Genomic DNA, 16,016 nt, shown 5'->3' with positions numbered 1-16,016 from the left:
GCAAAACAGTTTGAACATGCGTGGGATTCATAATAACAGACTGTGATTTCTACATTGGGCTTTGGGGATCTCTGACCACCCTACATACTATTCGAGACTGAAAAGCTTTGGCCCTTGCTCCTGAGAAGTGCAGCCAGTTGGGTGAACAAGCAGGCGTTACTCAAACGGTCGTGAGCCACAGAAAATGAAAGAACTAGAATCCCGACACCTTTTCAAGCTAGAGACTTTTAAACAACTTAGGTCGCATTAAGTTTCCAAAAGAAACAATTAGGCCAGTCATCCGAACAACTATACTAAAATTCATTGTTTCTCACGTAGCTTTCCAAAATTCAAGCAGGCCTCTCCACAGTCACACAATAAAATGACAGAAATGTGTCCCCGCAAAGCTGGCAGTGAAAGCAAAGACACGCAGCTCAAGTGAGTTTCTCAGAAGCACAATACTTTCCTAAAATTGTGACCTCCTCTCCAATGGCCTGACCTCCCAATTCAGGAAAGGGGGGTCCTGACTTCATGCCCTCCCTAACAGATCAGGCTCTGTTTTCCCTTCTCTGAGGATGTGGTACTCACAGGGCACGCCTTCATCACGCTAGCTCGCAGCTTGTGCTCAGATCCCCTCCTCTCCCATCTCAGACTCAGGCTCTGCCCTTTTCTTCTCTTCAGCTACTCTCTCAACTTCAGCTCTCTCCTCTGATCCCACAAAATTAAAGAAGCACCCCTGCCACCTCAAGACATGCTGCCTCCTCAGTTGGCCGTGGGTGGAGTTTCCTGCTCCTGGGTTCACAGCCATCTGTTTTGAAAGAACTGCCTTGGTTCTTTTTTTGTGGCCTCTCCCGTTGCAGAGCACAGGCTCCGGACGCACAGGCTCAGCGGCCATGGCTCACGGGCCCAGCCGCTCCGCGGCATGTGGAATCTTCCCGGACCGGGGCATGAACCCACGTCCCCTGCATCGGCAGGCGGACTCTCAACCACTGCGCCACCAGGGAAGCCCCTGCCTTGGTTCTTGTCTCCACTTCCTCACCTCTGCATTCACTCCTCCAGCCACGACGACCCGCCATCTGTGCTATCACCCACAGGCACTGCTCTTCTTATGGCTACCAAAGAGTTTTAACTGGAAAATCCAGTGGCACTTTTCAAACCCTTCTCTTTCTAATGACCTATCTCCCACTCTGGACTACTTCCTTTTTTAAATTCTTTAAATCATCCCTCCCCCTCTTTTTAATCTCCCTTAGTTTTCTTCCTGTATCTTTGAAAACTTCTTTCCAGTCTCTTTTGTAGAAGCCTCTTTTTCCTCTCATCTCATAGGACATACATCTGCACAGTTCCTTCCTTGGAACATTCTTCCCTTTCCACATTCCATGTTTCACAGGTGACCTTACGGACTCCCACAGTTTCAACTGCCACCTTTACATAGTACAGATACTGGTGATCTACATGTTCATATAAGTATCCCAGTCTGATTTAAATATATTTCTTTCCACCATTCAGGCTCTATTAAAGAAAATTATTGTGAATAATACTCTTTTCAAATGCATTTGATTTTTGCTCTTGTTCCTTGTTTTTATCCTATGTTCCAAGAGGTACTTAAAAAATTAATTAATAATCATCAAATCCTCTTATGCTAAAACACTGCTTGTGGTTGGTGTTTGGGAAAATTCAGTAATTCGTTCTGACCATATTAAGAGTATGCCAGGAATGACTCTACTGTAATGCTACATATATTGTAATATGTGTAGTCAGCCAAAAGATTAAGATCCACATTGGTGAAGGTGATGAGAGCATAGTACTGAATGATCCTCACCTGCTGTGAGAAGTGGTCATGGATGGGAAAAGACGGGGGTGAATGAGGGTGGCCACAGGTGACCAAGGGACTGGGCAGAAGTCATTTTCAACACCGTGGTTACATACATGGATTCCAGAGCTAGACTACACGTTATAGCCTGGCTTCACCATTTTCTAGCTAATTAAACTTAGTTACTCCATCTCTGTCTATCATCAGTTTCTTCATCTGTAAACAGGTACTCATGGTATCTACATCAGAATGTGGCTGTGAAGATTTTCAGCTAATAATGGAAAACATCAGGAATAGTGTCTGATGCATAGTATGTGTTCAATAAATGTTAGTTACTATTATCATTTAATTAAAAAGTATCAAAAATAAGCATTTAGAAATGAAGCCAAAATAATGGTAACTATTGAGGCAAAAATTACAAAAGACTTAGAAAAGAAAGTTATCTCACGGTAAGGCAGATAGACGGCTGGCTTTACATCTTGTTTGACCTCCATGATTGCCTGGTTTTAAATGTGGGCCAATAATTAATCACTACCAACATATAAAGACTGACTGTCAAGAATGGAGTTTGATATTGTGATTAAATGTAACCTACTATTAAGTTAATCTGGCATTTCATAATATGCTCAATCGTTATCATAGGGTATTGTAAACTCTGTGAGAGCACAGAACAAGTCTGTGTCATTCACGCCAAGCCTAGAACCATGCCTGGTGCACTGTAAATGTTGAATACATGCCTGTTGAGTAGACTGACATAAAATCTAGTTGTTCATAAATGGTAAATAGTTTGTATAAATAACCTGCATAGTCAATCTAATAAATGCCATGACTATTGGGCAAGATGAGGACGTTCAGGGCCATCTGCAAAGTGAGAGAACAGCAAATTAAAAAATCTGGCAGCTCCTCATTCTTCTTGGAAATCACTCTATCCATAAGGTTGCTCTCTACCACCTCAGGTAGAGATATCAGTCAGGTCCAAGATTCGGAGTCTGAGGACCTGGGTTCTAGACCTGGACTCTAAGAGTAGTTATGGGACATGAATTTACAACTCATTTTGCCTGGATTAGATTATTCCTAATTCCTTTCCTGGCAGCTATTAAGAAAATGGTAACACATATATAATATTAGAACAAGTGTGAGGTTTTGGATAGTGGGGAGGCTGGAGAGGGGACCAATGAGAGGTAACTGAGACTTGAATACAAGATATTGCAAAAAGAATACTGAAAAATGTTGGGTCATTTTGAAAAGCTGATGAAACTAGATCCTACTGAGAAGCACTAAGAAAAGTTTAAATATAAGTAAGTTTAAAGTAAGCACGATGATGGCTTGGAAGGGCAGGGCTGATTGACGGGGACGAAGCGAAGAAGGGATGGAGGCAGTCAGAGGCCACCTAAACGTCTTGGTCACATTCTAGGAAGCAAAGAGGAAAGGATAATAGGATCTTAGACCTATCCCTTGCTAGAGAGGAGGGGCAAGCCAGGTTCTCTGCATCTTGAATATCCTTCTAGTCTTTTTCACACCTAAAACTGGAACAAAAGCTGTATTCTTTACCCTCCCTAACTCAGCGTCTAAGTCCACTGTGATAAGCCTTACACACCCTTTCTCAAGGTCTCCCACTGCTGTGAAGCAGCTCTTGGTCAGAATGTAATGAAATCTGGGAAGCGTTAGTGGAATGACTTGAGCAAAAGGTAGTGCACACAAAACAGAGGGGGTCAGGTATTTTAGTGCAAGAGATGCCCAGTCTGTGGGATGGGAAAATGTAACTCACTGAGAGTGAGATTTATTTGCTGTAAGAAGTTATTTTTCTACCAGTGATTTAAGCACCTTAGGAAAATGAATCCACATAAGTCTGTGCTACTACTCTGGGTTGCAAGGGCTTGGGTCAAAGGGGATAATAAAGTAGAAGGACACTTATTTATCTTGATCTCATTTGATTTGCACAAAACATAGGCTATGCAATTTCCAAAACTGTCAACTTTCACCAAAGCCGCAGTCATGGTGACACAGAAAGGCAACAAAATTTCCTGTGCTGAGGAATACAGCATTGCACTTAATTCTATTTATGTGTGTGTGCACATATGTGTGTGTGTCTATTTACCTGTACATGTTTATATGTACATGTAGGCATTTGTATACAGACGCACATATATATATACATGTATTTGTGTCTGTATTTAAATATGGGTGTGTATGTTTACATATGTACATATACATAAATTTTCATACTTTCTCCACAAAATACAGGATGCTAGGTAGAGATGGATTATTATTGTTTTACAGATGGAAAAGTTGAGGAACAATAAAATTAAGAGACTTGCTTAAGTTCTCTTAGCTTGTTTTCATTTTATTTATTTACACTATATACCAACTCCCTTACTTCCAAAAAGCACTTTGCAATTGCTTCAATGACAGTTGGGGATAGTGATGGGTGAGATGACTGGTCCAGAGATGATTCTACTCAACCAAGTTGCTCAGAAGAGAAAGAGTAACACAGTCAAACAGTTCTGTATCGAAATCCTGGCCCGGCCACTTACCTACCTATAACCTTGTGAAAGTCAGACTCTCTCTCTAAGCCTCATTTTTTCATCGGCCAAACAGGGGATAAAAATAGGGCTTGCCTCGCAGACTTGATGTGAGGCTTAAACAGGACCAGTGTTTAAAGAGTTCAGTCGGTGCATGGCATGGCCAACATTTGATGGCTCACGAGTGGAGCGCTCGCTGCAGTGGGTCTGTGGTTTGGCCTCTGCTTTATTCAGTCCTGTGTATAATCCTATTTTTGAGGACAGCAAATTGGCCTCTCTTCATAAAATAAATACATCACGGGGGACACTTCCCTGGTGGCACAGTGGTTAAGGATCTGCCTGCCAATGCAGGGGACACGGGTTCGAGCCTTGGTCCGGGAAGATACCACATGCCGCAGAGCAATTAAGCCCATGCGCCACAACTACTGAGCCTGTGCTCTAGACCCCGTGAGCCACAACTACTGAAGCCCACGTGCCTAGAGCCCACGCTCCACAACGAAGAGTAGCCCCTGCTTGCTGCAAGAAAACTTGCAGGCTTTCTCTAGTTAGTGCAGCAATGAAGACCCAACGCAGCCAAAAATAAATATAAATAAATAAACAAATTAGAAAAAAATACATCATGTCTACCAAGAACCCTATGTTAAAATAATATTCCAGAGCATTTCTCTTTTTTAAGACAGAAAGAGATGGCTTCCATAGGAATAAAGAAGGAAATCTGTAAACACATTTGCAGAGACAGAAAAGCCCAACTTTGAACTCGTATGTTTATGTGTGTTGTCATCTCTCCTTCACTGATCCTCAGTTATTGCACAATGTTCTACCCTTTTAGATGGCAGGGTTACAAGAATGTATAGTTTAAACTCTGCATTTTGCAAAAGATGAGCATTATTTTTGAGTCTGGGAAACTTCAAAATAATTTGATTGCCTTCTGTGTTTTGTTTCATTAGGTAAAGGCAAAAAAACAGTTCTAGCTGTTTTCTGTACCAATATACAGCTTGTGTTTAAATTAAAACAAGAGCCAGGCTCACGACCAGAGGGGAGAATCATGAAACGGAAACCCTGTAATATGTAAAAAGGCTATCGCTGGAGAGTAAGAAGAGGAGTTTTAAACTCGGGCATCTTTTTTGTAAACATCTTGTTCAAATGTATTGTGCATTTTCCTTCCCCCTTCCTGCCACTAAACCAGGAAAGAAGCTTAAGGGCTGTCAGAAAAGGAGGTTTACAGAATCCTAACAATACAGGCATGTTTCTGGGAGACTACATTTCTTGTTATGCCAGTGAATTAGCAAAACTGAACACATAATGGCGTGGGTTTTTTTTTTCCCCCGTGTTAGCATCTGAATTGTCTCCGTTTAGCCCCTAAAGCAGTGGTAAATTTATTGTTCCTAGGTTACCTAAACAGACAGAGACCAATCACTTCAATATTTCAGAGGTTATCCCTACTGCTTTTCCCATGAAGACATTATGTAGAGCAATGATTCTGGCACATTTAAGGTGTTGAACCTGGATGAAGCGGAACTATTATAAAATAATCTACCATGTCACAGAGGTTGCCAGGTAAAGTAGAGTTTCTTTAGTTTTAAGTGGATTAAAATAGACCAGGATTGCCTATCCTCAGTACTGCCCACATTTTAGGCCAGATAATTCTTCGTTGTAGGGGATTTTCTTGGGCATTGCAGGATGTTTAGATGCATCTCTGCTCCCTACCCACCAGATGCCAGGAATACCTCCCCAGGTATGACAATCAAAAATGTCTCCAGGTATTGCCAAATGTTCCCCAGCGATGGGTAAAGCCGACCCAAGTACTGGGGCTAAAAGTTGATATTCCAAAGACAGCGCTTCTAAGTAGGTGGGTGAGCCCGGACAAGTTATGTAACATCTCCACACCTCAGTTTCCTCATCTGTAAAAGGAAGATAATAATACTCCCTACTTCACAGGATTAAATAAGATAATGCCTATCCCCTGGGAAGAGCTCAATGTTAACCATTATTATTATTTTAACAATTCTATGCAATTTCATTTTTTTTCCTTTCTGATTTCAGTTTCAATGCAGGTTAAAGATACAAACAATGGGAATCTATTTAAAGGGGGGACGTTTGAGTGCAGTTACACAATTACAGATGGAGATCTTTACTTATGTTTGAGTGGTCAGGTTATAGAAGCTCAAGTATTGCATAATTTTGAATCCCAATTTGCTAAACAGCTTCAGTTATTGCTTAACATATTTTATTATCTTGCAAGTGGAGACTCCTAATTCATCTAAATTAAGGGCTGCTGCCAGATGACTCTTCTGTAAATATAACTGCTCTATTGTGTGTTCTCAAAGTCTTGACATGATGCCTGGTCTTTTCCCTGGAGTTCTTCCTTCACCATTGGTCATATAAATATTATTGTAGTATTCATTGAAATAATAACAAAAGCTACCATTTTTAAGAGCAACTTACTGTGTGCCAAGATAAGTGCTTTCCATATATTATTATTTCACTCCATCCTCAAAACAATCTTAAAAATGAGGTGGGTATCTCAGAGAGACGAAGTTACTGTGTTCCAGCCAGCAAAGGTCAGAACGAGGTTGGAGCCCGGACTGGTGCCTTCACAGCCTATGCTCTTAAAATGCAACTTCATTATCAAGGCTCACAGAGCTACCCTGAATTGATAATCATAACATATGCCCCTTTCTGAAACACATTCCACCCTACCCCCACCTCTCACATCATCATTCACTTTTCTTGCTTTTCCCCAGCCAGCTCAAAATACCTGGAGGGGAGTGGTTATAAAAGAACCATGCTCTGATCCACATTTAAGTCAAGCACAGTGATTTAAAAAGGGAGGGGGAGAGGGAGAGGGAGAGGGAGAGGGAGAGGGAGAGAGAGAGAGAGAGAGAGAGAGAGAGATACCACTCATTTCACATTAGCCTTAATGAGGACTAATAAAAGTTGTCTGGAAGCTGAAGGAGGGAAAGGCTGAATTCACAAATAGGGAAAGGTAGGAAGATTCATCCATTAAATAGGTGATTCTTCAAATGCATCCCAGGAATCCAATTCTTGCATAGAGTATGCATATTTTACTTCAAGGTAGGGAGTAAATTAGAAGAATAACACTGCTGCCAGAGGCGCCTTAAAGCTTATATTTTTGAGACAATTGCCAGTGGTGACCAAAAACTGAGAAATCAATGGAAAGGTCGGTCAGAAAGTGTACCCTTGGAGGTCCTGGGAAGAAAAGTTACATAGCTAGTCCAGAAACAGCAATCTTCTCATCACATAGTCTTGTGAGTCAGCGCAACTGGGCTAGGGTTTGAGCGGCCAGTAGGTTTGCTGGTTGGCCTTTGGCAGAAGAGATCACGTGGCCCAGGGTAAGTCACAAGCAGCTCTGAGCAAAGGGCAGGCAGACCATCCACTCACAGCTGCCAGGAGTTAGGCTGGAGGCAGCAGGAAGTCTGTGAGTGTTGTGGGAACTAAGAAGCTCATCAGCCCACAGCATTACAGTATTAAGCAGGGCCTCAGTGGTCAGCCTGTCCTGTCCTTTATCAACACATGACTCTTCCTCAGTATTCCCACCCACAGGTGTCCAACCTGTGTTTTGAAAGCTCCAGTGACTGGAAGCTCTTATTGTTCATAAATTAATAACTTGGCCATCCTTCAGTCTGTGTCCTTGTGAACGCTACAGCATGCTGGCTGTGGCACAGCCAGTCATATAAAAGAGATTAACATCGATAGGGTTAATTATGTACATAAGTAAATTTATGAAGGTGCCTACCATATGCAGGCACTTTATAAATTTACTCAATGAATAATTTTGACGACAATGAAACAGATTAGGAAGGGGAGGCCCAGTGAGGTTAAATGTCTTTCTCACCCAAGCTCACACAAAATTAAGTGGGAGTCACTCCTGGTCCAGGAGGCCCCCAAGCCACACTTTGTCTGCCACGGCAGGATTTTTGCTGTCAATTTCTAAACGTGGTTGGAAGAGTTTAGGATATACAGACTACAACAGAGAAAGGAGCCCAATATAGATGAAGGCGGAATCTCCTGAAAGCATTGCTTGCAAGTAGCAATACTTACAGAGATGTCATCACTGAAGTCAATTTCATCCAAATCAAGGTATTCAGGGGCTTCCATCATTCTTCTTTGCACATTTTGAGTAAGGTCAAATCCTTATAAAGTCCTGGACCCGACAGAAGCACAAAAGAAAAGCAAAACGGTTAGCTGTTTTATAACCAAAAAGCACATTTATATTTAGACAAAGTGAGAAAAGTCACTGGGTGCAAGGGCTGCCTTTGAGCACACTTCCTCCCTTTGAATGTCCCCAGCTTGGTTCTCCAGAAGCAGTAAGCACAGCTCCTCCAGGCTCCCCAGGAGGCTCCCTAGGGAGCAGCCATGGTCCTTCGCCATATTGCATTTGTGCCTGTTTGTCTTTGCCAGAGCAGTAACTCAGGTCAGATTCTCCCCTTGTGATCAATATTAAGATTGACTCAGCCCACATCCACCACTACACCTTGGGTGAATGCAGGGGCTTCGAGGATGGGGAGCAAACCTTGAAATCTTAGGACAACCATATTCAAATGTTTATGTGGGCATATCTTTGGATCCTGGGCATGGAGTAATGAATACTGGATCTCCACGGTAATAACACAAGGACAAGGCAGATACTAACTTACCAACAATAATGAATATTTCAGAATTTGTAGTACAACCTCCAGTTCACCCCCTCAGAAAAAGGATCTAAGCAGAGATTTAAACCACAGAGTTATTGCATCGCCCCCTGCTTCTAACAGCTTTGCCTGCCAATGCCAGAGTGACCCGACACAGGCGCCAGAATGTCCTCAGTCAGCACTTGCCTTGGGGCTGCCTGTGGCAGTTCTTTAAATCTGTCAAGGAAGATATATCACCTCCCAGTTCATTTTCCCACCACTTATCCTCATCACCATTGGCAGTGGCAGTGGTACCTACAGATGTCAGGAACAGAAATATAGATCTCCTGGCAGTGCCTTGGGGTGCAGTTATCTTCCGCAGAGCAAACTCTCAGATATCGAAAAAGATTCCATTTCCCGTAACTTGTCTTTCTTATTATAAAAACTGTCTTATGTACTCAGACTTGAGTATCCGAAATAATTTACTTTTTTCTCTTTCGGATCTCTAATGAAGGGGTACCTTGCCAAAGGGGAAGGCGTACCTTGCCAAAGAGTAAGGAGTACATTATTGGAAAGGGAAAATAAATCTAGGCTGATGAAAATGAGCTTATGATATAAGATCAAGAATGTAAAAATACCTAGTTTTTAAAAGGAAACTAACTCTGAAGGCACTGATTTCTCATTTTGAGGTTTTTAAAAAATTTACAGAAATAGCATAATTGCGGCAAAGGGGGGAAACCACTCTCCGTTCCATACCTCAAACCCATGACTTGACTCAATTTTCAGTGCTTCCCCCTTCCTTCCCTTCCCACACGCATATACCATTTTTACATATTTTTAATTATAGTGGATACGGAGTTGATCCAAAAAAGAATTAGGATGCTACTACCATGTACAAATGTGATTATCCATTTAAAATAAATATTAAACGTTCTTCTGAAATCACAGTAAAGTTTAAAATAAAACCAATTAGGATGCTACTACCATGTACAAATGTGATTATCCATTTAGAATAAATATTAAACGTTCTTCTGAAATCACAGTAAAGTTTAAAATAAAACGAAAACCAATTTGTCTTTGATACCTAAATTAAATTTTATTATTTATAGAAATATAAAAATTGGTTCTTAAACAAATTTCTTGGTGCAAAAATATATCACTTTTCCTCTAAGCCTCACAAAGCTTTTCAGAGAAAAATGTACACACTCATACTTGCAAATTACTCAGAATAACTTTCTCTTCCATTCTGGTAGATTCTGAGACAATCCAGACTCTGGATTCCAACTTGTCAACTAACAGACTTTCTCCCAATCCAATTTCTTTGCACTAAGTCTGTACTCCACATTGAACTGTTGATTTACAGACTGTTCCCAAGGCTTTGGTGAACACAAAGATGATTCTGGGTGTCGGGATGGGGTACAGACAAGCGCAGTATCACCACAAACAGGGAAACGCGAGATGAAGTAGAAAAACATGAGTCAAATCTGGGGACCAAGCGGATCTCTAAATATATAGAAATACAAGACTAAATACAAAATGCAAATGGACACATCTTAACTAAGCATATTAACAAGTAATCGTTGAGGCCCTGTTTGAGGTGTGTTTAACAACATGAAGAGCAATTTCCCTTTGAGCATAGACATTCTAATGGAACATATCCAGTGGATAATATAAATCATGACACCAAGGCACAGAGTCTTTATATTTGGATTTGGAGGTTGGTAGTGAGATTGTTTATTCTACAGAACAGCATATAAGAGTTATAGCAGTGCCAGCCCATTATAGGAAGGTCATATTTATCTCAGTGGGTTGGACGGTCCTGCCTCAGACTAAGTGGTCCAAGGCATACAGGATTCTCCTTTACTTCCCGATGGACTCCCATATGTGGCCATCTCCTTTAACATGCCTTATTCTATCGACAACACAATTCCGTTTGTCTAGTTTCAATGCTTCTTTCTTTCAAGGTGCCACTTGGAAAGTATTACGTTCTCGTTTATAAGGTACAGAGATCCCTGTGGTTCACCGATCCTGGCCACATTCCCAACATCAATTGCTTCTTTTCACTGGAGGGTGAGTCCATGGTTGTCCCAGGGATCATTATATTGCCTCTTCCTTCTCCAACTGCCCTTCCACTGAGCACATAGCACCCTCGAGCACTCCCTTCTGAAGAATTGGGATGTGACTGGAGGGGATGAGGCCAGGTTTAGAGCAGCTGTTGCAAATAATCCAACATGATAAGGAAACTGAGCTGGGCTGTGGGTGCTTTTCTCATTGTGCACGTCAGGCACTGCCTCACCCCACACACCCAGTGGGACCCAGCGAGTGGGACCCAGCGAGCCCCCGTTTCTGACTGACACACAGGCACCGATGGAATGCACAGCTACAGAGGGCACAGACCAGAGGCCCAGGGGCCAAGTCTGGTCCACAGACGTGATGTGTTTGGCCCTAGCAGTGTTTCCAAAAAATTGACTCTGTTGCCAACTTGTAGCCCTTTGGTGCTTTCACATAAGAGTCTCGATTTCTGGCTTCACTTAAAAAATATCTGGAGGTCTGGGGGCACAGGTCTGCATTCCCCATGATAACAATGGGCTATAGCTGAGCTGCAGCTGCCCTGTCTACGGGGCATGTGCTCCCCAGGTCCCCCCACACTCCCACCCCCCATCGGCTCTCCTCATCCACACATCCTGCCTGGCTCTGGGGGCATTTGAGTCTTTGACCCTTCAAAGGAATCCAGTATGAAACATGAAGTGCCACCCTCCTCCCTTTCCTTATTGGTGCCTTCTGCCAAACGCTATTTCCTTCATTTGTATTCTAACGTTGGATTTGTATTCTACAATTGTTTTAAATTCTCATACCGCAACAGCAGTAAAACGAAATTTCTTACCCGTAAACTACCAGCATGTTACAATTTGTGCTTTTCTACAACCTCCACTTTATCTCTTAGTATGAGAAAAAGAAAACCTTCACAAACATCATAAAATGCTACAAGGCGGGGATTACATTTCCTTCACTTTACAGCCTGAGGAAGAAGAGGTCCTTGCCTTGTTGTCATTGGCGTTGTGCAGTTACACGGTGCCACTTCACTATTGTGACTGGGGGGAGGGCGGAAGCTGTGCCAATGACAAGCCCAGAAAAAGACCGAGACCATCCTCCACGTGGCCGGCCCGAAAGCTTGGATGTAAGAAGGCCAACCCTGCTCAAGGCCGGTAAGAGTGGGTTGACACCTCAGTGTCCCCAGAAAGGGCAGTCCAGCTTAAAAGCCTTTACATGAGACTTTTACTGCTACACATCATAGTTGCCCTGGACCCCTCTGGGACCTCAGAGCGCAGTCATTTATAAATTTGTACTGCAGCCTCGTCCCACCGGCCCTGTGCCTGCAAGCTGCAGTCACTGGTCCCAGGTTCTCCGAGGACTTTCTCCCGTATTGCCACACCTCTCCCCTCAGCACACCTCTTACAGAGCTGTCCACCTCAGGTACTGCTGACTGGTTGAAATCATTCCATTTCAAGCTCAGTTGGGCTTTTAATTTCTCTTCATTGACATTGGCAAGTTTTAATGTGTTATGCACTGGAGTAGGTATGTCATGCGTTTAAGCTGTTTTTAAGTGCGGGGAGAGGTGACGGTAGAGATTGGGCAGGAGGTGGGAAAGCAGAGAAAGGGAAAGGAAACATTTTCCAATGGCTTAGCTCTACTACGTTGGGTCGGAAAACTTATAGGGAGGGAAAGAATACAAAAATTAGAATGTGAGGACACAGGCCTAGGTGGCTAGGACCCAAATGCCATGTAGAAGCTATTGGTGACACATCACACCCCTTCTCTTGATGTGCCCAAGGCACTGGGAGAAACTTTACCCAAACTCCAAATTGAGGTCAGCTAGAGCAGGAAAAGACCAAAGAAGTAACGAGCGTCAACTGTGCATAATGCCTGTAGGATTTTTCCTACTCTCACAGAGTTTTGATAAATTGCCAAGAACAGAAGTCCCTCTAGTGCCTATTAAAATGTACAGTAGAGGCCCTGGCCCTAATAGGTCTATCAACACCATGTCACTGTCTCATGGGTGACCTCAGTGATGGCCCAACTGCTTCCTTCAAGAGAAGATTCAATTTAGGGAAAAGCTCCAAGTAACTAGGAGTCCAACTGAATAATAAAAAGTAGGCATCAATTTAAAAAATAGCCTCCCCCCTCTAGTGTTAGGATTTTCAGGCGACATTTAAAATTTTTTTTTATAGTGACTTGAAAACTGACTCTGAAAATAATTCCAAATGAAGACTTACAAAAATCTGTTGGGTAATGGCTCAGAGTGGCCGACAGAATTTCTTTGAGAAACTGCCCTCGTTTAATGTACACAGTCTGGTGTGCTTGGCTCATAAAAGGCTCACTGATTTGTAACTACAGTCACATATCACATAAATTGCTCTACTGAAATTCTTCTTAAAATGAATTGCCTCACTCCAATTTATAAAGAGTCAGCATGGACTCATTCTGAAGGCTCATGTTACACAGATTTCTCCTCTTCTGCCAAAGTCACTATTGCTACATTTACCAGTGTACTAGGAGGCCTGGTAATTAAAAGTAAGTTGGGCTTGTCAAAATAAATGAGCAGGGTACATTCGGTGATGAGGTAACCTCGGTTGATTTGCATTACAACTTCTTTCTTTACTCTTTAATTCACCAATACTTGGGAAAACACAGCAGCTGCCTACACCCTCACACACACACACTTGGCCAGATTTGTAATGGGATACATTTTCAGTTTGGAAGCCTACACATAGATACTGAACTTCCTTTCATATAACAAGAGTTCAAAAAAAAAAAAATCATAAACTACGTACTGGAAGGCTTGGGTGGAAAAAAGTGGAATATATGAAATGTTGTCCCCAGTTGGCTCGGTAGCTTGGCTGGCAAGAAAGCAACTCATTCCAAATGTTGGACTCAGTTTCTTTCACTCTTTGATTCAACAGTGGCCAGAAGCATGGCAGTCACTAAATGCCTAGTCTTGAAGCAGAAAAATGATAGAGGCAAGAAATTTCTACTGGAAAGAGGTAACTGAAGGAGAGCCAACAAGTACATATGAGGAGAAAAGGGAAAAGCACAAGCTGTGTAGATTTCATCCCCTTCTTCATTTATGGAATATTCCTGCATGTACATGCTGGGTAAGACCAACACTACTCTCCACGCCAGTGTGCGGCATTCAGTACAAGGGGGAAATAGACAAGAAAACAAGCCGTTACAATATACTGTGGTCCTACCTAGAGGGGTGAGATCGGGAGGGTGGGAGGGAGATGCAAGAGGGAGTGGATATGGGGATACATGTATACGGATAGCTGACTCACTTTGCTATACAGCAGCAAGTAACACAACAGTGTAAAGCAATTATATACCAATAAAGATGTTTTAAAAAATGCCTCCGTGAAGAGAAAAATGAAATCAATATTTAAATAATAAAAGATACAATGTATGTTTTCTAGGAATTCAAAAAAAAATGTATACTGTGGTCCCTGCTGAGACAAATAAATAAATACACAGGAACCTGAGTCACTTAACCTAGACCTTGGAGAGGAGGGAACTGTGACCCGTACAGGTGAGGTCTAAGCTGAAAGCTGAAGGGTGAGGATTCAAATGGTGAGGGAGTCAAAGGGGCAGGACGAAGTGTTCTAGGTAGAGTTACAGCACGGGCAAAGGCCTGGAGGGGAGAATTCTGAAGCAGGATTTCCAGAAGAATGGGTAACATTGATTTAACACCTGTTGCTGTTTTTGCTTCAAAAAAGGGGTCTTAAAGGGTGATGGCCAGGGTGGATGGGTAAGGACAGCAGTCAGGAAGGTATTTCCAAAGCCAGGGTGTAAACAGAGCACGTGTTGGAATACCAGCTTTTCTGGCATGTTTGGAGAAAGTACAAGCGAGTATTTGCTATCAAACAGGAGACTTCAATGTACAGTAATATATTGAGCTTGCTCCAGCTTGGGGGCAAGGGGAGCTGCATTTCCTGTTTGAATGCTCACAAACATTTGTGAAGCAAAACTTCTTAGCAGGGGCTAGGTCTGGGCGCCTTTACGTATACTCTCTCCTGTGCGTCTCACGAAGACTGGGAGACAAATACCTTTACAATCTCCTCTGTGGAGGTAAGGAAACCAAGGCTCAGTGAGGTTCTGTGATCGCCTCACACACGGGGCTTCTGGTGATACGTCTGTCTTGCTCCCTTATTTCAGCTTGCCAAAACCGCAGGGGTAAGGTAACACTTCGCCCGTATCAAACATTTAATTTTTTTCAAATCACCTTAAATATTTTTTTTTACCTTTCTTAAGTACAACTCTGTGAGAGGGAGGGAGAGGGTGTCTATCACAGTTTGCAATCATATCTTTCCTATTTTGAAGACATCAAAACTCAGGAATGTGTCGGCCAAGGTTATGTACTCCTAAATAGGGGTAAAGCCAGCTCAGACAAACCACTTCCCGATAGCAAGTCCAGAGCTCTTCTGATTTACCCCCTAGACTGTTCTGAAACATGGCCGTGGCTCCGAACCATCTAGGCCAGAATTCCATAGGCATCCTCAGTCCTGAATTGTACTGTTTTGGGTGTTCACAGACCATAACTCCAAATTGCTCTTTCCTCTCTCCAGCAGAGTCTAAAGAGAATGGTATAGGCATGAGGATCATTAAAGAAAAGTGTATAGACCTTTGTGAACCTAACATACCTTATCCACAGGTGTCCCTGAACTGGCCAGTAAAGCATTGTATTCCACAGTCAATTGATTTAATACCTCAACTTCATCTTCAAAGAAAATTTGATTATGACCATCTTTCCTTATGTCTTATTGAAAAGGCAAGTAAAATACCACTGTACTAGGGAGCCTCATTCTAGAGGATTGTTCTGACAAAACCCTATAAAGGTTGGTCTTTTTGTAGTTTTTCAAAAAATTGAAGTATATTTGGTTTAAAATATGGTCTTTTTCGTTGTGAGCCCTAGCTTGTAGTTTAAAATTCTTGCAAATGATTTGGGTTATTTCATTATTTCTAAAATCTGTCACTGAGAATGAACTAACTTATACCAGAACTTTAGAGACTGAAAGGACCTTA

General features: G+C 42.3%; 1 protein-coding gene across 2 annotated transcripts in view; it reads right to left on the bottom strand.

Annotated features, from left to right (window-relative positions):
- The window catches only part of SNCAIP (synuclein alpha interacting protein), a 72,865-nt gene extending 64,435 nt beyond the window's left edge, over positions 1-8,430 (bottom strand). For both annotated transcript variants that reach the window (XM_065873098.1, XM_065873097.1), the window contains exon 1: positions 8,374-8,430. In XM_065873098.1, coding sequence (XP_065729170.1) covers positions 8,374-8,430 — 57 coding nt within the window. The remainder of the gene's footprint in view (positions 1-8,373) is intronic.
- Between the last annotated feature and the right edge of the window lie 7,586 nt (positions 8,431-16,016).

This window comes from Phocoena phocoena, chromosome 3 (assembly GCF_963924675.1).
Source record: "Phocoena phocoena chromosome 3, mPhoPho1.1, whole genome shotgun sequence".
NCBI classification, from domain to species: Eukaryota; Metazoa; Chordata; class Mammalia; order Artiodactyla; family Phocoenidae; genus Phocoena; species Phocoena phocoena.
Note: the sequence above shows the minus strand (reverse complement) of the source record. Positions and strands in the feature narration are given on the sequence as shown.